This window comes from Tremella mesenterica (assembly GCF_000271645.1).
Source record: "Tremella mesenterica DSM 1558 unplaced genomic scaffold TREMEscaffold_1, whole genome shotgun sequence".
NCBI classification, from domain to species: domain Eukaryota; kingdom Fungi; phylum Basidiomycota; class Tremellomycetes; order Tremellales; family Tremellaceae; genus Tremella; species Tremella mesenterica.
The window spans coordinates 4,765,817-4,788,015 of NW_006711225.1; the positions used below are offsets into that span (position 1 = coordinate 4,765,817).

Sequence of the window (22,199 nt, forward strand, 5' to 3'; positions counted from 1 at the left end):
AGGATGAGGTTGTTTCCACGGATTTGAGCAGTCCTTGACTCCGAGCCCGAGAACCCGCCGACGCCGACGCCGACGCCGAAAGGAAGGACTCGAAACAATCTAACCTCTTCTACATGAAGGTGTTGTACTGTAAGGACGGATACAAATGACGTAATCGATGTCCGAAAGGCCGGATAGCCCGATCCGCCCCGCTCTGCACGGAGAAAGCAAGGCGCCTTCCGGGGACTGAAATGAAACCATAAGGAAACTCAGTGAGGACAGTGTTTCATACGATCTATGACCCGTACTCGTACAGCCAGCTCCCTCAAGGCAGTGGTTCTCGGTGATTATGTATGTACAACCCATCATTTTTCGAGCATAATCACGTTTTGAAGGTGTATTTTGGAGCAAGGGAGCCACTCGATCATCCGTCCCTGAACGCACGGTTGTGGACCAATGGGAGAAATACTCTCCATTTCAATGGTCACAGAGTCAATGATCGCCTCCCCTTCGGAGTATCGGAGCTACTATTAGTACTCCGAAAGAAGTCGGAGTCGACGTACAAGACCCTGTTTTGAGAAGGCGACGGCGTACCGGAGATGGCGGAGTAAGGAATGTCGTCATCAAACTTCGTGAAACACAAATTCTCTCGTCTCTCCTTTGGAAACGGGAGTACATAGAAGATCCGCTGAGTTTCAGCCATGAGATTCGAATGCAGCTATCAGTCTGGACTGACTTTAGGATGAGAGAGTCTTCGGCGTCTCCCTGCCGAGCCGACCACAGTGATGTCATGAGAAGATAGGCCGTGAGACGGAGGAGTTTGTCAATCGCCGCTGCAACAACCGGTCTTCGGGCGGTTGTTACGTAGGGGAGCGGACAGCTCATTCCCTAGTCAAACGCCTGGAGAAGCCCATCCAGCCACAACCGAGGCGGCTATTCAAGAGAAGCTTAGTAGTCTCTGTGGTGATATCAGACACTGTCATGCATTCTCTCCTCTCTGGTGAATCATGTTAGCCGATAGAACCGGCCCGCAACCACCAAACAGAATTCTCCCTTCAGTCCACTTGATCCATTTCCCTTATTGCCCTCTGAACTTTATTCAATAGACTTGGGCTTCCTATGCAAGTGCAGGGTATGGTGAGCATGAAGACACATAGAATCAATGCATGTCCTTTTTCCCGCTGCTTTGTCATCTAGTGATCAGCAAACAAACCAGATGACAAACTCAATGAATCATCCTAGAAATGGCTATGTGGTGTAGCATCTAGGGTTGGCAAGTTACCCTGATCACCTGAACATATCTATGATGCTGTCACTCTCCAATGGAGCCATGTTAATACTGCTGGAATGGAAGTCTTCAAAGCTGGGGAGACTGTTTGAACAGGGGTCCTGGTCAAGCGGTACACCATCTGGACTCTGTGAACAAAACTGAGAGGAGGTGAAGAATAGGGGAGGAGGGTGGGGTATGTGGCTTTGAGCGAGACTATCCTTGATATCAGCCGATAGCTGTTCTTCAGCAGCATCAGAATTGGTGTATTGACCAATGATACTTGAATCTGTTGTGGCTAGCTGAGAATTGTGATTTGGTTTGTCTGGGGCTTGTAAAAGTTGAAACTCGTAGATAATTTCGCAACCAGACTGAACAGGTACCAATGTGATTGTGTGTTGGTCATCTCCCTCCCGGCTTGTAGGTGTAACGTTTGGTGTGGAGGGGAATTCACCTCGTCTGACTGGCCTCAGGAAATGGGAGAGCAAATCTACTTGTTCACTGTCAGCATTGGGAGTATTAGGATACGTCTCAAGCGGCGTGCTTGGAAATGAGGCTAACCTGCTTTGAGATAGTCTCAACGGCACAGCCCTCATCACTTCTTCCATTCTCGCCATGTCTCTGTCAACCTGATGTGTCCGTACCCTTATTTGAAGTCGCTCCCGCAAACTCAGCTTGCAAGTAGAGGGCGACATGTTTACTTGGAGTAAGGGCTCCTCACATGGTAGTCTGGGCAGAGATTTGTCTCTATCTGTGTTCAGCATACTTGCCTTGAATGGTATGTCTTGGATATGATGACTGGTGTCGACAAGTGTATCTAATGGAGCAGTAGAATCAGGTTCTGACATGTTCCGAAACCCAGCGTCACTGCCGGCCTGAGGTGAACCAAATGAGTTCTCACTTTTAAACTGGGCAGAGATGCCCAGTTTGATTGGGGGTATGAGAAGCCTCCAGAGGGCACTAGCTCGTCTTGTCTTGCTTGTTGTTGGTGACAGTGGGGGAGATCCAGGTTCAGACGGATTTGATTCACTCGATGTCCCCTTTCCAGTGCTTCCATTGGACCTCAAACGACCTGCTGCTAGTTTTAGAACCGGCCAAGGTCTATTCACCATGTTGATCGTTGGATTTCCTAACGAGATGAATGTGTGAGTGGAGACCTTGTCAGATGATAGTCTTATATAGTATGAAGAATCCAAATGATTGAGCTGGCCATACTGAATTGTAACTTGTAGACTCTGTGGGAATCAGGAGTATGGGGTGTATGGGAATAGTTCTTTCAATGGAGGTATGGGATGATTTTTCACCTTTTCTCAACGTTCCCACTCCACTCTCAATCTCCGACCGAAAAGGAGGAAATTTCAACATTCTAGAATCTCCTGGAACTAGTATCTTACCCATGAGATCCCAGGGACATAGCGAGCGCCCTCATCCCTTCTACCCGGTTACCCCGGGCCTCGACGACTCCCTGTGGCAAGACCAGTACTTATAGCGTGAACAATTCCTCTTAGCCGGGTTGATATTGAGACTTTCGGACAATTTATGATCGTGGACTCGCTACTCGATCATGACACCGTGAAATTAGTTGGAAATGACGATGCGATGCATTTAAAGAGGTTACTGAAGTGAAAGTTTCGATGGTACAGAGGTATCATTACGAAGCAATACTCAACTTCTAATAGAAATCAATCATTTTGGTGGATTGTCAGGCAGGTAACCTACCAAACTATCTAAAAGCAGGAGCAGAGGATTAGAGAATGAACTGATCCTGACATCAAGTTAGTCTCCGCAACGAAGTATTGATGAGTAGCATCTGTTTGAGTTCCTCATTCAGTCAGAGAGACATGTGTCACATACTCAAGATCCTCCCTAAACTGTATCTATCTCTGCAAGGGTAGAAGCTTTTCCCTCAGGGAGATGACTTATGTCAGTTCATGACTCAATAACGCCTGTGATCATGATGACACAAAATGAGCCTACCTACCGGTGGATGAAAGAGTGGATGAAACGGGTGTGGAAGAACTAAATGTTGAAGTGGAGGACAAGCTCAAAAGACTTGACGGTGGTCTATTTGGCGAATAGGTGGGGAGAAGCGAGGAGTCATCACCGGGTGACGGTCTGTCCGGGGTCCTTGCTCTTCTTCCTTCTTCCTCATTCTCATCATGGGCTGTTGATGCTATAGTAGTATGAGACAGGCAGCTCCAGGGTTCACTTTGCAAGGAGGACCGAGAAGCACTCACTTCAAGGGTGGAGGTAGCCCCCGATGCTGTGGACGCTGTCCAAGGTCCTCTTGGCATCTGCAGGCCCAGGTTTCCAGGGGTTATCTGGCCAGTTATCGGCGATATGGAGCCACCTGAAGACGAAACAGATGATATGACTGTAGAGGGTAAAACGTTCCGAAAACCATCATTCCTGCTGATGTCACTTCTCTTCCCATCTTCCCAATCACTACCCATACATAGGCAACAAGAGATCATTGTTCCTATTGATGTTGAACATGGCATGATCTTGAGCGATAGGTCAATACCACTTGAGTGTTCGAATGTAGAGATGTGGTCCGTGCGCGAAAAACCCGACCAGATATACACCAGTCATCAGCCTGGCCCATGGCCCACAAGCATCATGATTTTTCTGCAGTCCAAGAACCTCCATTGTCACAATTATATTAGCCTTCTCATGTCCATATTGAAGGCAAAATCCAGGCCTGCAACCTCCAGGTCCTTCCGAATAGATTCATCAAGATCCGAGAAATACTGGTATCTCGTCATCGCACGCCGAGTCCGATTTGATCGGAAAGGATATCATGTCCACCCGGACAGAACGGCTTGAAACGATAAGAGTTCGAATCATGGCCACAAGACCCATCAAACGTACCGGTACCTCTGGCTAGAACCTCTGTCCCGACCCACTAAGTGAAGGTCATGGCTGCATGGAATGAAGGCAGCGTGTGTCACGATGAATGAAGTATACAAATATGTGTCGGTCAAGGGAGAAAGTGACATGCATCATTGTGGTGTTCATCTGCATTGTGTCATCTGGCAAATCTAATGATTGAGAGGAACATCAAGAGTGGCAGAAGAGTTCTCTTTGGAGTCTGGACTGATCTTATCTTTTTCCGAGTGTCCAAATGTCTTGGGTGACGGTGAAGCAAACCAACTTTTCCAGGAGCCTCCATAATCTTCCTCTTCACTTTCATCCAAGCTATGGACATCAGCTTGTAAGCTTCCTGCAATGTCTGCATAATTCCCTGTCCAATCTGGCGGACCATCCTGACTCTTCATGGGACCTTGAATAGAAAATGGACCTTCAAGTGCCCATTTGCAAAAGTTGCAATTGAAGCTGTGTGCGCCCTGAGTCACCTCGACGATGTCTTTGTCTCCCTTATGAGTCAGAAGGTATTGGGGTGTCTTTCCGTTCCCCTCCTTCTCACAACTCAAATTTTTTTCACAGGATTCAAGAGTGTTGGGACTTGTGTCCCTGGCATTTGTGAGTAAGGTAAGCAAACTTGCAATGTGTGTCCTTAGCGACCAGTGGCCTGATGAACCTTCTATCCTCTTAGCATTCATGATGGAACTTACAGGTGTTACCGACAGATCGAAAGTCGATGAAGAATACTGGGGAGATCTTTGACTGTAATCACTAAGTTTATACTATTCCTCTTCATATCTGACTTTCAATCCTGAGAAGGCTAGCAGTTTTAAGTAGAGACAAGGTGAATGGATCTCCAAATTTCAAGATATGAAATAACATGAATCAATCCGTGGACGCGTCATCTCCTGCTTGAGAAGGCGATAAGTGATCTTCTAATTCAATTTGCTTGGTAGACAACTTGATTGTTTCTCCTTCTTGATGATTCGTATCAAAAGCGCACTCTCAAACATGAACGATATTGGTAGGCCGAAATCGGCATTTCGAAACTTCAACGTCTTGACCTGCTCTCCTTCATGAGAGTTCAAATTGTGTTCATCATGTAGGGCAGTGATAGGTAAGCGAATTAGTTCCACATCAAGTAGTGTGGTTTGATACTCTATCAGTATGTCTATATCAATATATGTATATGCGGTATTGGAACAATCATGTACCTATGTGAAGCCGGATAATCAATTCTTTTCCCTTCTCATTTTGATCCCAGTCTGCAACTGATCAAACTCAGCTAGCAGCTGGACAAAACGACGTCGAGCAGGAAGCTAATGAAGTGTCTGTACTGCACGTATAGTATGTACATACTGTATAGAAGGACGATCACGCGTAAGTGTATTCATACTGACTATCATCATCCTACCTGGTCCTCTCTTAGGGTAAAAGATTGGGAGTGTCCAATGCCGGTTTGGATCAAACATGTCAATTTGCGACTGAGTGGGCTTGTGAGTATAAGTTGTCGCCAGATGAGGGGGAAGTCTTCTTGATTGCTATAGTGGTAGTGTTTTGAGGCGGCGGATTCCCTCTTTCAAACAAGAAAGAGGCTGCAGAAGGGCAAGCACTCGTTGATGATCTTGGTTCTGGAGAAGGATCTTATTTGTGAACCCCTCAGAGGCTAAAGTGGTTTCCAATGCCTGGTCAAGATCAGTTTTGTTAATCACAAACTTATCAACTCGGTGTTTCTCATCCTGCTTGTCAACACTCGAATCAGAGATGTCCACTTCCTCCCTCTGTGAGGGAGACGTCGCTGTGTCATTACCGGGTGTATAATCACCAGTACGGTCGATGGTACCGTTCGATTCTGCGGTGGTCATTTGAGCGATGAATGTAAATATGGAACAAGACTCAAGTTGAGGGTAAAATGTCGTTCGGATTGAACGTTTTCCTTGTCAGTCGGGTTATTATACGAATTCCTCCAACTGATTCACTCCGCAGAGTTGGAAATTGGATGAGAAAGCTTACCAAATCTCAAATTGTCGTTCCTTTCTCTTTCGTTCCAAAAAGCGGTGTACGCTCCACGGGTGAGAGATGAACGAGAAACGTCTCTAACGATCGGGGATATCTGCGGTTTGAGGATCAAAAAAGGTCAATATGGACTGACGTATACGTTGCATTCTTATCATCATCTATCAAGGGGTAGAGAGGAGATCCCTGGCAAGAGTATGAGGATCAGAAGTGTTTACTACCGTTATCCGCCCCTGGCGTCCCGTCTCCGAGATTTGTGGATGGACGAGGGTCATTTTCATCTGAGATCCTAGTGACAATAGGTTGTTCTTCCGTTACTCCGGATGGCGCTGGAGAAGTTAACTTTGTGGCGTCCGAGTGAACGAATTCGGCAGTCTCTTCGGCTTGTCCGTCTGGAGTGGAAGTTTCAGAATGGATACCAGACTTCTCTGCCAACTGAGTCGACTTGCCGCGAAACGACTTCGGAAGGAGCGAAAGTAATTTCCCCCCCAAAGAACTTGTATTTGCATCGCTATCAGGGGTGGCTGGACCTGAATTCTTCGAAAACAAATTGACGAGTGCTGGAAAGGAGGGGGGACCGGAAGGGGATGTACCATAAATGTAGCCTGGAATAGTCAAACTCGGCGGTCCAGTACCTTGCGAGTCCTGCGAATTTGGCATTTGTACGGATTTATGGTAAGTTCTGAGTTGATTGATAAAAAAAGAAAAATATCTCACAAATCCATATTCCACATTCCCCTATTTATAATCTCTAACATCCTCCACTCTTCCCACTCCGGCATCAACACGTCTTCTTCACCGCCTCGATGACCGACGACTTTCCTTTCCAACCTGTATTCCACTCGCTTAGTTCCAAGCCGCGGTATCGGTCGAATGGAAATGTATCGCCTTTTCCCGTTTGAGATATGTTTCTACGTCATTATCCCTTCCACTCCCTTATCTCAAGAGACTTTGGATCGTCTCCTTCTTATCCCTCAGCCCGATGGAGTACGTCGTATGTACTGCTTTTCCGCACTTGCCCTTTGGAGTAAAGGTATGTTGATATTTAGTCCGCTTGTGAACCTTATCGTTTTCCATCCCTGGATTCCTCCAAATGATAACGATGAGGTCATCAACTCTTCCTCTTCACACTTTTCTGTCCCAGATCCCCAAGTACCATACTCAATGATCCTCCTTTCCTTCTCACTCTTTCGCCAACGTGGTACATGGGGCCTTCTCGGTGGTATGGTCGGTCGATCTATCGTTTCTCCTTATAATTCTGCGACAACGGGGAGGTGTATCACGTCAAAATCCTATCCATATCCACAGAGAGAGAAGACATCTAATCTCCTGACAAACGCTGTGCTCGTATCGCTTTTCCCTCCCACTCTTCCGCTGGGTCATGTCTTCCACGCCCGACTTTTGCCGCGGTTTGGTACGTCGGTGTTACGTCATCTTTCCGTAGCCGTCCTAACTCTCCTTTCTCATCCTTCATATGAACGGTGCACAACTCGGTCTTCTGACTTGTCCACCGGCTTGAGGTTGCCGTTCTTCCATCACCTCTCGACTCCCTTAAGCATCGCTTTCCCTCCCGCCTTCAATTTGGACAGGTTTTTTGCCAGACATTCTCTTCATCCCCCCTGAGGTATCTCTTCCTCTACTTGATTTTCCACGCAACTGGGTACCGCCCCTTCTCCTCGCCTTGCTTTGGCTCTGCGGTCACCCTGTTTTCCTACTGATCTTCTCGAATGGCGTATGTTACCCTAGATCCACTGGTACATCCGCACCTCTCTCCTACCCTACAATCCTGGTGAACTCGAACAGACCGGCGGGGATGTCGGTGTCCGCCTCTGTGAAAGGAGCAAATTCCCAGACAAATCATCTTATCGTCTCAAGAGCTTCCACAAGGCCTGCTCCTTCGAGGTTCACTCTGAGACAACGACGAATCAGTACCTTCTTCTGGCTACTATCTTCGCCAGACGATTGCGCGGCCTCCCCAAGACCTCGCTTGAATTAACTTTGAAAACTGAACAGTCCGACAGGATGGGTTGAGATAGGAAGTTTGAGTAGGCATGATGAAGTTCACGCAAGATTGTGGAGTTACTCTTGGGGGAGGAGGTGGACGAAGCGTGGTCGAAAGGTCAGGGAGAAAAGAGACGGGGAGAGTATGGGGGGAGGGTGATCATTTTGGAATGGTAGGTGAAATACATGGGTGCACGAGGCGGAGTAAAGTGTCATTGGACAAAGAGCTGTGGAAGTGTATATGTTGACGACGAAAGTTGGAGGGTAGGTGCGATCTGTCTCGAAGATTGTCAAGGATGATACTTGAGAGGGTATTGCTAGGCGCCTGCCCATTAGCAAGGATGATCACTCATACCAAATCATCAGTGTGATAGACCATGGGCCAAGTGGCATGATCAAAATGTCACCGAGGTGTTTCCCTCCCTTCCCAAGATGGAATGATGACCCACCTGATCTTCCCCCACCCATCTACCTGTATACTTGAGGTTGAACATTCCTGTGGCCTACGGAAGATCAGATCAACGTAGGATATCTGCCAATCCATGGCTTGGGGCTTACGATACGTAAAGGTACCCCTATCCTACCCCACCCGACCGGGTCTCTTTACCGGTATCCAACCCGTTTCTTCGGCGCCACGCTCGGACTCTTTAGTCCCACTGCATCACTAATCCCGCGGATCATTGTCGTTCTCCCCTCGTGCACGGTCTTTTGTACATGTGTCCGTGACTGAATCCTCGAGGAAAGCGGTGACGGTGAAGTGCGAAGCATGAACCATAGAGTGCAGCATGCAGCATCCATGTAGAGTGGATTTACAAGAGTCAATCTATGCAGCATGCACCAGACCCGGATCTGGGGAATGTGGGGTAGGAACGCGTTGTATGGCGTCAGGTTAGGGTCACGAGATCGGAAAAAATTCCCCGTCAACTTGCTCCCGACCTTTTGCCCTCCCCTCCCACCGCCGGTTCGGGTCAGTAGTGAGCCCAGTAAGCCAGGGGAATAAGAAAGGGTGTTGCCGCTCAGCTCGAAAGAAGAAGCCCACTTTATGCATGTTTTCTTCCCACTTGCTACTTGTCTATCTCGCCATTGTCGTATTGTCTTGTTCAACCTATTGACCTACTGGCTTACTGGGCGTCCAGTGCTTTGGCTATTGTGTCAATCCTGGTTAGTACGACGTAGCGCGAACCGAGTGAAAAAAGACCCAAAGTGGAATTCGGGTCCGAGATTAGGACGGAGCGCACGACCCTCCCTTACCCCACTGCCACTCAGACCCACCGGTAGCTTTGATCGCTTTTTTCATCTCCATCAGCCACCATCATCAAAATCGATCTTCCCCCAACCGGGTCTCAAATCCCTACTATTCCCATACATCGTGGTATCGCTCAGACGTCTCTGGAGGTTTACTAGGTCAGCTGTGGACAACCTACCATTCACCTGTTCAAGACTAAGCAGGTGGCGACCTACTTGACTTGATACCCGAATCGTCTTTGAAGCCCTTACGAGACCGAGGAAAGGACCCCCTTATTCACCTTCTACCTCTAAACGACGCCCTGACCGTGGGTGGGTACCATCTAATGCTTGTGCCACGCGACCGACGCCATCACATCAAAACACACCATTGCCTTCCAATTCCATCCCTAGCTTAGCCTCATTGCATCTCACTCACTCATCACTCCACTCGCAAGGAAACTCATACCCACGTTCCAACGTCCATCATCCTAAGAACATTGTCAAATCTTTCCTTCCATTTACGATTCAACCTCAGCCTCAAGAAACTTCCCTGCTTATCCGACGCCGACAAGGCCGGACGACGATCAGGCCTCTCTCGCCTGTAGAGCTGTTCAACAGGCTTGCTCCCCTCCTCTCTCCTTCCGCCCTTTCCAATCCTAATCCTCTCTACGCCTAATCCACATTGGCCGCCCGCCCGCCTCCGCGCTTTTCCCACCATCCAATCATCCATCCTCACACATCGCCTCCATCTCGACAACATCTTCTCCTTCGTAGTGGCGATACGTCCCTGCTCTCAATCTCTTGCTCTGATACTCTCTGTCTTGCTCTCACTCTCTGTCACGTTCATCTATCGTGTCTCTCTGTCTCAATCCGGCTACTGTTCAAATATATATCAACGATCGATCCATTGCCTTGTCTCATGATTCATCCCCATCAAACTCTCATCTCAACTCAACTTATTCATATCTGAGCGCGCCACGACGCTCAACACGCCCTTCAAGGCGAACTCAAGTCAACTTTTGGAGGAGGTGAAAGAGAGGATTAGTCAGAAAACTGGGAATTTCCGTGTGAGGGGATCAGGTGTGAGTCACTTTATGCTTCTCTCATTCAACCGTGCTTGGTTCAAGGCGGCGTGGTCAGGGATCAACTATCACTTGTCCCACATTCATCATCCATGTCACGTCCGTTGGTCTGTAAGACATACTTGCATTGTCCTCCCTTGACCATTCCACCTAACCTACAATCACCCCGACTTGCAGCCACCTTCTCGCCTTCGATCCAACTACCCTTCTAATTCCACACATCCTTATCACTTTAACTTTCCCGCTCCATGGCCACCGTGCTTCTCGGTCTCTTATCTTCCTTCCCTCTTCCGAAACTGTCCAAAGGACACTTGCATAAATCATCCCCTTGTTCCGTGTTCAATTTTGTCTACCTTTCCTTCCTATCCTGAGGTCTATTGATGTCTATTTTGACCCAAGCTGTGCTTCCGTCACATTTGATCAGATGCCACATTCGATTTGTTCTGCTTTGGGGAATCTCAGACAGTAACGTCATCCTTCATTCACTTCGACTCGTTTGTCTCACTCTCACTTCTCCTCATGTCCCGATATGGCTCGGTCCCCTGTCCACCGTCATCGCAAATGTGATTGAGTGCTTGAGATGAGTCGCTTATATTTCTAGTACGTGTGAACCACCGTGACCATGCCCGACCCTCTTCCCCCCAACCTATTAGAAGCTTCCCTCATGCATGCCTTCCGAGCCCAAGCCCAAGCTCAAGGTCGGAATTTCGATCCTGCAAACTATTCCTTCCCTCAACCGCCCCAGGGTTACAACCCATCAAATCCTCAGATCCCCATCTCCAGTTTCCTTCAAGTCTACCAACGTATACAATCTCAAGAATCAGCCAAACTTGACCTCGAAAGGCAAGAGCAAGGTCATCCTTCCCACACCGATACTTCTCCGGACCCTCCGCCACCGTCTCAATCCGACATGAACACCTATCAAATGCCCCAACAGCAGCAAATGAATCAAGGTCATCCAGGACACATGGGTGGGAATATGAACGGTGGAAACCAAAGTCAGGGAGTGATGACTGGTAACCTCGCCATGATGGGACAGATGAACCCGCAAACGATGCAAATGCTGCAGGGGAACAACGGCCGAATGAATATGCCTAACGGCATGCCCGTCAACCAGGTTCCCGGCATGCCTCCCGCTGGCACGCCACACCAGCAGTTCGTCAGACCTCAAGGGATTCAAGCCATGGCCAATCCTGCGACAAATCCATACAATATGCACACTCATCAGCAAGGATTGGGACCTGGTCAAGGAGGAGAAAACGAACAAGGCCGAAGACAGGCTGCATTACAGTCGTGAGTGTCTTCTCTCGTCCACTGACTTCCGTATCATGTAGAGACGAGACAGTACGGTGGTCAGTATGGTGGCCAATTTGAACAGTGCTGACTGTACTCAGAATGTTAAGCAATCCCAATATGACACAAAATATGCCTCAGACGCAACCCCAGCAGCTTCCTCAACAGCCCATGCCACACGCCCCTCAGGAGACGATATTTATGCTCGATGCCTGGCTTCGCTCGCAACCCAACATCGAAGCCGAGTATCTGTCACGTCACGGCGGTGATCGTATGGCGATGCTTCTCGACCTTTCACGTGTCGTTCCCGCTCATATGTTAAATCGGCTGCAACTCGGTTCACTTCAACCGCAACAACAATCTCAACTGCAGCAACAGCAGCAAGGTCAAATTATACAGCAGCAGCAATCACAACAACAACAGTATCATCAACAGCAACCTCCACAAGCTCCCACGACTTTAGCACCACAACAACGTACCCCTCACATCGTTGGCGTCAATGGTGGACTTGCTCCTGCTCCATCGGGACCGACTTATCCCACGCCCCAGATGCAGAATGTCCGACCACCTCAACAAATGAGTCAGCTGCCTCCCCGGCCTCCGCAAGAGATCGATTATCAGAGTCTGCAAAATACTCTTCAAGGGCAATTTGCGGGAATGCACAATGACGCTCAGAAGCAAATCTTGGCGGTAAGTCCATCGCATTTCCTATACACTCCGGCTAATCCGCCAGTTGCAAGCTATGAAAGAACGACAACAACGTCAGGGACTTGTCACCCCTCAAATAGCTCAGGCACAAGCCCTACCTCAAGCATCTCCGCAACCAATGACAGCTCAATCGATCGCTCAACAACCTCAACATATGCGCACTCTGTCTCAGAGTCAACCTCGACCTCCTCCCCCTCCCCCGCCACAAACTCATGCTCCCATGCATCAACCCCAACCGCCTCAAATCCAGCAGATGCAACCGCTGCAACAGCAGCAGCAGCAATCACAGCCACGACCGCCGTTACAACAAAACGTTTCCGGGGACAATCCCACCCGAGCTGGATTCGTTCACGCTGTTCAAAATATGCCCAATGACGCTTTGCACAGAGCTCTCGATTCAATGATAGCGCGTCTTCGATTAGCTCTTCCGAACGTAAGTTTCACCTGCTTTTTTCCTTCCTCTTGGCTTATGAGATCAGAACACGAACACGGATATGATCAAGGCGTACATCCTACACACCATCGCGGAGTGCAAGAAACGCAATGTGGCCATCTCCGGTCCCACCCAAGAAGCTTTCAGTCAACTGTAAGTCATCTAGCATGAACGAAAATCTAATTTGCTGACAGAGGCAGGTTCGGGAATTCTGAACTGTTACAAATGCGTTGGGATCAATTGGGACAGATCGCTCATCGACAACAACAATTCGCTCAGCAAAACTCACGTCCTCCTCCCCAACCACAACAACAGCAGCAACAACCGCAACATCAGAACGCGATGACATCTTCTCAGCCTGGACCTTCTCAGACCGGAAGTCAAACCAACCCTATCGATATTTCTACTCCTGCTGTCTCCATGCAAACTCCTCAGCAAATGTTCCAGTCCAATACGGCTGGACCTGGTTCCACTCCGCTTCAGCAAGTCCAGCAAATGAGTCACGTGGCGATGCAGCAACGTCAGCAGCAGCAACATCAACAGCAGCAACAGCATCTCAATCAACAACAGCAGCAGCAACTCAGTCAACAACAACAACAGCAGCAGCAGCAGCAGCAGCAGCAACATCTCAATCACCAACAGCAGATACAACAACAGATCCAGCAGCAACAACAGGCCCATCAGCAGCAGCAACAACAGGCCCATCAGCAGCAAAAGCTACAACCACCACCACCGCAGCAGCAGCAACATCATCGCGCAACGAGTTTCGGAAATGATGCTCAACGACCGGTCCAACAGTCGCAACCTCCGTCCATGCCGCCCCAACTACCGTTTCAGCAATCTCAACCACAGCTTCCGGCTGGTAGTCAAATACCGAACACGAGTGCGCCTGATGCCCCGAAACCCTGGCATGGGATGAATTTCTCCCAGGAACCGATCAATTTACCTCCGGATAAGTTTATGCAGCTGGTCAGGAGTATGAACGGGAATCCACAGCTTGTCTTCCCGACAATCGACGGAAAGCCGCTGGACTTGCATCAGTTGTTCAATCTAGTCCATCGAAACGGTGGTAGTGCACATGTGAGTCGCCTCTTGTATTCCGTGTATCTCTCTTCATCAGCTTCAGTCAAATCAGATTCTATCTTCATGTAGTCGTTAGATCGCGACTCTATCTTCCTGTTGGTGAATCCGGTACAGAACGAATTGGTCCCCCTTGAACACCTGATGTCGCCCTATTTTACGAGCCCTGAGAATATCGCTGATGATATGCAGCTCGCCGGTAATCTCGCTTCTTGGCAGACCTTTGGAGCGATGCTTGGATTTGCGGAGCATGGTGTTGCCAAATCAACTCCCCAGATCGCCGTGCAGATCATGTCTTGCTATCGTGGCTTGCTGGCGAAAACAGAGTCATTCATCTACGACAAGGTGTATCAAACGAAGTTGGTGAATGGACAAATACCACCTCGTAACCAGCAACCTCCTCAACAAGCGCCTCCACCCCCTCCTCAAGCCCAACCCATGACACAACAGTCATCGTCATCTCAATTCGCCCAGCCTGCTCCTTCATCTCTTCCACCTTCTCAGATCATGCAACCTCCTCCTCAAAAGCCGTCACAACTACCTCATATGCCTCGAGGACCTCAAGGTCCCTCTTCCATGTCTACTCAAGCGATATCGAGTCAATTCCTGGATGCAGTAGCGAAAGGACCCCAAATGGCGATGAACGATCAACAGCGAAAGATCCTTGAGGAAGCTCGGAGATTGTCTTTCGGTCAACAACAAGGGCAATTCCAAGCGCCTCCGCTGGGACAGAACATCCAGCAACAGGTACCCCAACAGACTCAAATGTCACAGCCCAGGCCGCCAATACCTCAGACATCTCTGTCAAATCCGACATCTGTACCACAGATTCAGGGACTGCCTCAACTTCCCATGGGTGCGACGGGACCCTCAACACATACTCAACCCACTCAACAGCAGACTCAGAATCTGATCGCTTTACAGGCGTTTAAGAGTAACCCCGGGCATGTGATGCAGTTCGTCAGAAGTAAGGAGGATTCCATCAGAGCTAGGTTTCGTGAGTGTTCCCACAAATTTCTACTGATTCGATTCACTGAGCTCAGAAAATGTCGCAAACAAAGTACAGACCTTTTCGGATGAGGATCGCAGACGATACGACGCCGAGGTACGGGCTCTCCAGCCCACAGCTCAGGATATGAGGAGTAGGATAGTCAAATACATTTTGGCTGCTGCGGAGCGCTTATCGATCGATGATGTGTCTCACGCTGGTCAAATGATCACCTGGGTGAGTAATCTCATCTTAGCCTGATACTTGTTTGAATCATTCTACCTATGCTCTAGTATTTCCAAGCACTCCCGTTGAAATGCAATGACATGAGGACTGACGCTCAGTATCTTCTCGCTTTCATGGCGCTCGAGGGCATTGAAGCTGGACGATATATGTTTACAATAGATGAAGTTGTACGACTCGGCAAAACGTTGTCAAACGGGCAGAACAAAATTAGTGATTTGATACAACAAGCTTTGAATCAATCGAACGAAGGTTCTGTCAATCTCCGACGGCTGTTTACAGCCATTGACAATGCCAACATCTCGACCCCCATAATTGCTCCGCCTTCCGTTCCTCCTCCGGCCTCTCAGACCTTACCGACGGCACCAGCTCCAGTCCCTGCACCTGCGCCGGCTCCTCCTGTAACCAGCGCTCCTCCCCCTGCCCCTGTACCTATGCGTCCTCCATCTACCATTCCGGTACAGTCTGCCCATCAACCTCAATCTGCCAAACCGCCAACGCCGCAAATGGATGCAAACGCCTCTCGACTTCCTCAAGGACTACGAGTGGAAGATTTGAAACCTCCTCCTGCGCGGCGACAGAAGAAGACTGCTGCTACTTCCACTCCTACTCCCAAGTTAGCATCCGCACCTACTCCTGTACCCGCACCTGCTCCCGCAAAGACACCACACGAAGACAAACCGTCCCCGAGTACTGGCGTCAAAGGCAAACGCAAGCGCGACGAGGAGAAGTCAGAAACTGGCAAGCGGACCAGCAAGGAGAATAAAACTGGAGATAAGACGGACAAGAAGCGTAAGGCCACTGAAACTGCTCCCACTCCTACTGCTCCTACTCCTGCTGTACCGAAGAACGCACTCCACATCGACTTTGCTGCTAAACCCGAACCTGCACCAGAACCCGAACCTGAACCTCCTGCCCGAGATCCAAAACATGAAGAGAATCTTGAATTCCTCGCCGAGCTTCGACGATTAGAGGAAGGGACAGCGGAAGGTGACGTCATGCAAGCTTTCGTAGAAGCTTTGGAGTCATACGAACAAGCCAAAGAAGCAGCTGCGAAAGCTCGAGCCGAAGCTGCTACAGCCAAACCACCTCCTCAACTACCTCCTCTCGGTCTCGGAGTCGTCGGTGCACCTAGCGGATTCATGCTCAACGATGACGCTCTTTTCGCCGAATATCTTGATTCTGCTCATCTCGACGAAGATCTGCCAACTCCCGATCTACTAATCACTGATCAACCCGACGAAGCTGGGGGAGAAACCAGTCCGGAAAGCGTGAGGACAGTCGCCAGTGCATCTGCGTTACGGAACGGTATAGTGGGAAGCTTGACACAAGATAAATCGATCGATCCTGCGAGTTTGAAAACGGTGGGGGAATTTAAACCTCTCATACCGGATAAGGAAGGGAGGAAAGAGGTGATCATCAATGTCAGTCCAAGGACTCGGTCATATAATGGAAGCATCTTTACGGGTTGGTACGAGGATGAAACTTGGGCGTGATGACATCTTCATTAACGGTCGAATCGATCCGGAGATGAAGTTTGTCCCTGTTGGTGATCACTTGATGAAGGGGAATCTGTCGAGATATGTTTGGATACAACCGGATTTCTAACGGGCATAGAGGGTTTTGGGGACTACTTTTTGGGCGTTCTGGAAATGTCTGGGATAATGTGGGAATGTTTTTGATACACTTATTGTGTGTTTGGATTGCAAAAAGGCGATAACAGGATTAATTAAAGGGAGAGAAAAAGGAATTTGTGTTCATGATTTTCATTCATATTTCATTCCTATTTTGTACTATTAAACAATAGTGTAAAAGTGCATCTAAAGCATTGATCATGAGATTAAGAGATGTATAATGCCTGCAATGTCTCAACGATATTGATCTCAACTACTCGGTACTTATCAGAAAAGGAGTGTGCCCGAAGTGGCTCTCACTAATCATCTGGTTGTCAAGAAGGAATTGGATTCGGCCGTTGAAAGTATTCACGACCAGGTACGAAGAAGAAAGATCCGATCAGAAATAGAGACCTCCTTTCGTCAAAAGTGTTTCCTGAAAGAGACATCTCCGAAACCTTGACAACTGTACCTGACCTCACTGATCGTATCGCAACATGACTCTTGGTGTTTTCGATACTGACTATATTTGATATACTTACTTCAGATACCAGCAGTTACGAACATATCAAAGTCGATAAGCAAGATAAAGACGTCACATATACACAGCCCCGGTCAAAACGCACCATTCCATCATCTTCTTACTCCTGGAAAGTACACCGCCCATAGGACCCACTATGTCATTCCGCTTTTCACCTCCTGAGTTCGATTCATTGGTTCAACAGAAGATTCATACGTCATATACCTCATTCTCGGATCTTACACTACTATCAACATCATCATAATGCGATGAAAATATAGATGAAAGTTGTATCAAAGAAGGCATGATGTGTCATCCTTTCTTCCAACTTCCGTTGATTGGGTCATACGATGACGAGGTGAGTCGGTTTGGTCGAAGTTTGAGGAATATATTTATAAGTTGAGAAGAAGACAAGAGACTGATTTATAGGTTCTATTCTATAAATATTGAAGTACACTCGTATCGAACAACCGTCCTAGATGTCTGGCCTCGACTCAAGTACTCCATCATCGAATGTTCGATCAAATGGGTTTCCAACAGAAGGTCATCCCTCGCCCTCAGGCTCCCAAAGTTCAGAAGGAATTCCGCCTACTGATGGTTATGGACCTGTTGGGACAGTGAGTAGTCCATGGGGAGTCTACGCCCCTGCTCCTACTAATCCATCATTGCCCGCATCACCGCACATTCACTCACCCACTCAAGGATCTCCCATTGTCGAGCGAGAAGATACACCAGCGAACAATACCGGCGTGACTACTGCGGCTCTGAGCACTCCAATAACAGGTTTTGATATGTCGAACCCTCCACATACCCAATTCTCTGATGCTCCTCCACCGGCTGACTCAGTCATACGGAGTTTGGCCAACTCCCTACAGCAGATTCAGACTCAAAATGGGCCACGGCGTGCAGCTTCCGTACCTGTTGTTAGGGACACGGCCGGAGACGTGCACCTCCAGAGCTGCACGGACCTGATCATTCCCAGCCAGAGATGTACCACTCCGGAGCTGAACACTCCCTTTAGCCATTCCCATTCAGAGAAACATCAATAACAGATCCTCCACGCTGTACAAGACAGTGTTGGTAACTCCAAAGTGCAGATGCTCTACTAAGGCAAGTGTAAGAGGTAACCATCAAAGTGCTGTTCATCATCACATGCTGTATTTGACTAGAAGGTCAGTCAATATCTTGAACCAGGGGAAATTCCAATGGTGATGTATCATAGGTAATTGTTGCAGTGTTATAGACTTCAAGTTGTGGGGCCAGACCACCATGACTCCAAGAGTCCAGAAGATGGACCACAGGATATCTGTACTGTGATTTATGTATGTGGAGAGCTTGAGGATCATAAGAGCAAAATTGCTCTGGCCGTGTCTGGACACCTCTGGAGCTGCATGGTTCTCTGGCCGGGTCCAAGAGGGGGGTTTTGAACCATGCAGCTCCGGAGGTGCACGTCTCCGGCCGTGTCCTCAACACCTGTCACTCGTGAGACAATACATGTCAATGGACTTCCTCATCCTCACGGTCTGGACGGATTACATCTTACCAACCAATCTCATACGTCAAGTGGCCCTCCGTCAGGATCGCTTCCACCACCACCGCCACCAGAAAGTGTACCATACCTTGATGGTGATATGTCTCATCCATCTCAGTCAGCAGCTCCTTACCCCCCGCCGCCTGGATATCCTCCATCTAATCATGGCTGGCCGCCAGTGTGGTATGTTCTTCCTTTCTCGCTAGCATAGAAGCTGATTCGTCAAGGGTGGTACCATCCCAAGATCCCAATAGACAGCCCATTCCTTTCCCGACTCATGTCTCTGGGACGAATGTATCTTCCCATCCTTATCCACCAAATCCCGCTCCTTCTCAAACCGTACTCATGCCCTACGTTCCGGTTTTCCAGGTACCTCTTTCGGAAGAAGGTCAGGCTGAAATTGATGTGGACTCAATCATTCAACCTGCCCCCCGGCAGGTTTCAGACAGACGTTCAACCTCTCATCGCGTACCAAACGCAGATACGAGACGTTCAACCTCTTATCGCGCACCAAACGCAGATACGAACCAGCGGCATGACGATGAACGTCAATCGACAAGCCGCAGACATAGAGAAGTCAGGTCGGTCTCGTCTAGCGCTGAGACCACTGGGCACACGAAGACACTGGGCTCCCATGGTCCGACGGATGGTTCACTGCAAGTAGGACGGGAGGGTTTTAGTGCAAAGGGGACAATCATCAAATTTAGCGGTCATTTCCAGCCACAAACTTTCTCCTTCAACTTGTCAGTCGAGGACAATGACCATCAATCCACCTCTAGACATCAATCCAGCCCCACACAACCGAATACGGTGCGTGCTGACAACGATACTGTTCCGGTACAGGCTCCTCCAGAAAAAGTGACTGCAGGCGAAGAAGGGATTCAACGTCTACCGTCGGGGCTTGTTGTAGCTGCCTTCATGTCCTTCGTCGTCGCTTTGAGAACTTTATCGCCATCCTCACTCGACAGTAGAATATGAGACGTTTCATCGTCTTTCATCTCATACGATGCCGACAACTTTCTTGTGTCATCAAACGAAGATTACTCTGTGCCTCGAGACCAAAGTTTCCGTCAGGATGGGAGAGATGGAAAGTCTTTAGCGTATCACTGGGAATATCCTAATAAACTCTCGAACATCTCATGGAATACATTTCCTTTCGATTGAAGACGAGATGAGGGTTTTACTACTATCGCGATTTTTACCATCTTGATATGCACCACCATGCTCGCCTCTGACTATTCGCCTGTCTTACTCATCGACTCTCCGACCAAGCGGACATATCGTCCGTATCGAAGGCGAACTCTCGGGGCGGTGAAGGACGAAAAAGCGATGTTTTTCTACCCTCTTGGTTCTCCCGCCCACTTGGAGGAAAACGTTTTAGACGGAACAAAGCAAGAACGATCCTCTATCAACCCAGGCGTATCCTCCAAGGATTATTCTTGGATTAGAACCTCTGGTTCTCCCCCTGGATCCTCCCCCAAAAAACAGGATCGTCAATGGATCGATCTCGCACCGCCTCTGCCCGGACGGAGCTGGTTCTCGATCAAAAGGAACGAAGGGGAGTTCGAAATCAACCTAACAAGCATCACACCTTCACCTTTGATCCGTGGTAGAATTTCCGCTTGGGTTAAATCAAGACCCTCAACTCCCTCACTTTGAAACCTATAAAGAATATGGTCCATGCAGTCTCCTACCCACTTTCAGTCCAAACTTGACCCTGAAAATATAATTGTAAATGTTGACTTCCCCCCCGCCGAGCCCTTCATCCATCAACGGAGTAGTAGTGAGAAATTCCCCCCATAAGTCAAACTCTGGCTCTGAGTTCTCTCAGTCCTCTCCGTCCTCTGAATCGTCAGTGACTCCAACATATTCAGCTCACTCCCTTCTTGAAGGGCCTGCAATGGGATCTCTAGATGCATCTACAATAAGACGTTCACATGGTCAACTTGCAAATTTATTGGGAAGAGATGACACTCAGCCCAGCACATGGACCTCTCATTCTTCCTCACACCCATCCCATTCAGATTGGGTAGGACCACTTCTTCCCCAGTGTCACGATGTGACAAGACAGTTTGGTTAGAGTTGGATGGATTGTGTCACAAGGTTGCTTCTTTGTTAACTTCTTACGACCGACGGCCAATAACTTCGTGGGCTTCGACCTTTACCAACTTCGTTGTTCGAGATATGAAATAGGTGACAATAACTTCTGGGTGTAATAACTTCGTACTTTACTAACTTCTATCACTAAGACAACAACCAGAGATTGTCAAAGATCTCTGGGAACTTCGGCCCTTAAGTACTTCGTCCTTCCCTAACTTCGTCAACGCAGAACTTCGTTCAACCCGAAGAAGTTCGTGCCTCCCTAACTTCGTATCTTCCTAACTTCGTATCTCCCTAACTTCGTATCTTCCTAACTTTGTAACTCCCTAACTTCCTACATGACTAACTTCGCCCTCGACGAAGTTAGTGTCACGGCTGTCGAACAACTATCTTCTAGTAGACCGACGGTCGACGAACCTCGGCTAACTTGACGCTTCTAAGTCGATGTCTCACCCAATCAGGAGGGCGCAGACGTCGAAAGGAGTGTAACTACGGCGTACTTCGGCGTAGTTACTCTAACTGAGGTTTTGTTCTACTGATGGCGATGTATCTCGATTGTATATAGCTATCTCTATGTCTTTCACTACTGACAACAATCAAGGATCGCTGAAGAACTTCAGCGATCTTCTCAGCTAATATCATTTACTCCTCCTAGATCTTCACCCAACCCTCTCACGCTTAGACGTACTTCAACGCACTTCGTCCAACTTCCCCGAGTCCCGGCCGTCCTTACCCGTCCTTCAACTACCTCCGCCTAACATCGCCGCACTTCTGCTCCCATTGTCCCTGGTTCACCTAACTCCGCCTAACTTCGCCGTACTTCTGCTCCCATTGTCCCTAGTTCACCTAGCTCCGCCTAACTTCGCTGTACTTGGTCTCAGATGTCCTAGGTTACGTGTGGGGTGACGAGGTTATGACGTGATAGGGGTTTTGATGGTCAAAGGAGGGTCATTGCTGGTGGAATCTGAGGTGTCACGACGTAGTTCGTGACAGTCGCCCCCTCCTTGGCCGCGAACGTCCTCGTGAGCGATTACACTTCTATCATGGCAAGAAGAACTCAGCAGCGCCGTACTCCCCATTCACTCTCCTCCCCTCCATTCGTCCTTCGCACTTATGCTGTCTTCGCCGCACCTCATAGTTAGGCCTCCTTTCACCCAGAATCCCGACAATGAGAGTCCCCTAACTTCGTCGAGGTTCGCCGTAACGAGCCCTGTATCTTTTGTAGGTGAGACACGCTTCCCGAATGGTTGCCG

At 48.7% G+C, this 22,199-nt stretch overlaps 6 protein-coding genes across 6 annotated transcripts; 3 read left to right on the plus strand and 3 right to left on the minus strand.

The window, feature by feature from the left end:
* Positions 1–1,266: 1,266 nt before the first annotated feature.
* TREMEDRAFT_59514 (uncharacterized protein) lies at positions 1,267–2,358 on the minus strand (the record flags this gene model as incomplete). The annotated part of the gene is made up of 2 exons (XM_007001635.1): positions 1,267–1,736; positions 1,968–2,358. The coding sequence occupies 2 exons, from the start codon at positions 2,356–2,358 to the stop codon at positions 1,267–1,269; spliced, it is 861 nt and encodes a 286-aa protein (XP_007001697.1).
* Positions 2,359–3,160: 802 nt separating this feature from the next.
* On the plus strand, positions 3,161–4,133 carry TREMEDRAFT_59515 (uncharacterized protein; the record flags this gene model as incomplete). Its single annotated transcript, XM_007001636.1, has 3 exons — positions 3,161–3,169; positions 3,443–3,802; positions 4,041–4,133. The coding sequence occupies 3 exons, from the start codon at positions 3,161–3,163 to the stop codon at positions 4,131–4,133; spliced, it is 462 nt and encodes a 153-aa protein (XP_007001698.1).
* A 1,263-nt stretch (positions 4,134–5,396) lies between these two features.
* Positions 5,397–6,787, minus strand: TREMEDRAFT_59516 (uncharacterized protein; the record flags this gene model as incomplete). Its single annotated transcript, XM_007001637.1, has 4 exons — positions 5,397–5,447; positions 5,512–5,652; positions 5,725–5,963; positions 6,346–6,787. The coding sequence occupies 4 exons, from the start codon at positions 6,785–6,787 to the stop codon at positions 5,397–5,399; spliced, it is 873 nt and encodes a 290-aa protein (XP_007001699.1).
* A 9,526-nt stretch (positions 6,788–16,313) lies between these two features.
* On the minus strand, positions 16,314–17,052 carry TREMEDRAFT_56186 (uncharacterized protein). The gene has a single exon (XM_007001030.1). It carries the CDS (start codon positions 16,639–16,641, stop codon positions 16,414–16,416), a length of 228 nt encoding a protein of 75 aa, XP_007001092.1. The 5' UTR covers positions 16,642–17,052; the 3' UTR covers positions 16,314–16,413.
* A 570-nt stretch (positions 17,053–17,622) lies between these two features.
* Positions 17,623–19,824, plus strand: TREMEDRAFT_59518 (uncharacterized protein; the record flags this gene model as incomplete). Its single annotated transcript, XM_007001638.1, has 6 exons — positions 17,623–17,673; positions 17,795–18,259; positions 18,426–18,487; positions 18,559–18,637; positions 18,752–19,029; positions 19,074–19,824. The coding sequence occupies 6 exons, from the start codon at positions 17,623–17,625 to the stop codon at positions 19,822–19,824; spliced, it is 1,686 nt and encodes a 561-aa protein (XP_007001700.1).
* Positions 19,825–20,067: 243 nt separating this feature from the next.
* TREMEDRAFT_59519 (uncharacterized protein) lies at positions 20,068–20,505 on the plus strand (the record flags this gene model as incomplete). The annotated part of the gene is made up of 1 exon (XM_007001639.1): positions 20,068–20,505. The coding sequence occupies one exon, from the start codon at positions 20,068–20,070 to the stop codon at positions 20,503–20,505; it is 438 nt and encodes a 145-aa protein (XP_007001701.1).
* Between the last annotated feature and the right edge of the window lie 1,694 nt (positions 20,506–22,199).

Bases quoted from the DNA above. Each gene is read 5' to 3' on its own strand.
- TREMEDRAFT_56186 (XM_007001030.1), bottom strand. From the start codon at position 16,641: ATGCTTCCATTATATGACCGAGTCCTTGGACTGACATTGATGATCACC.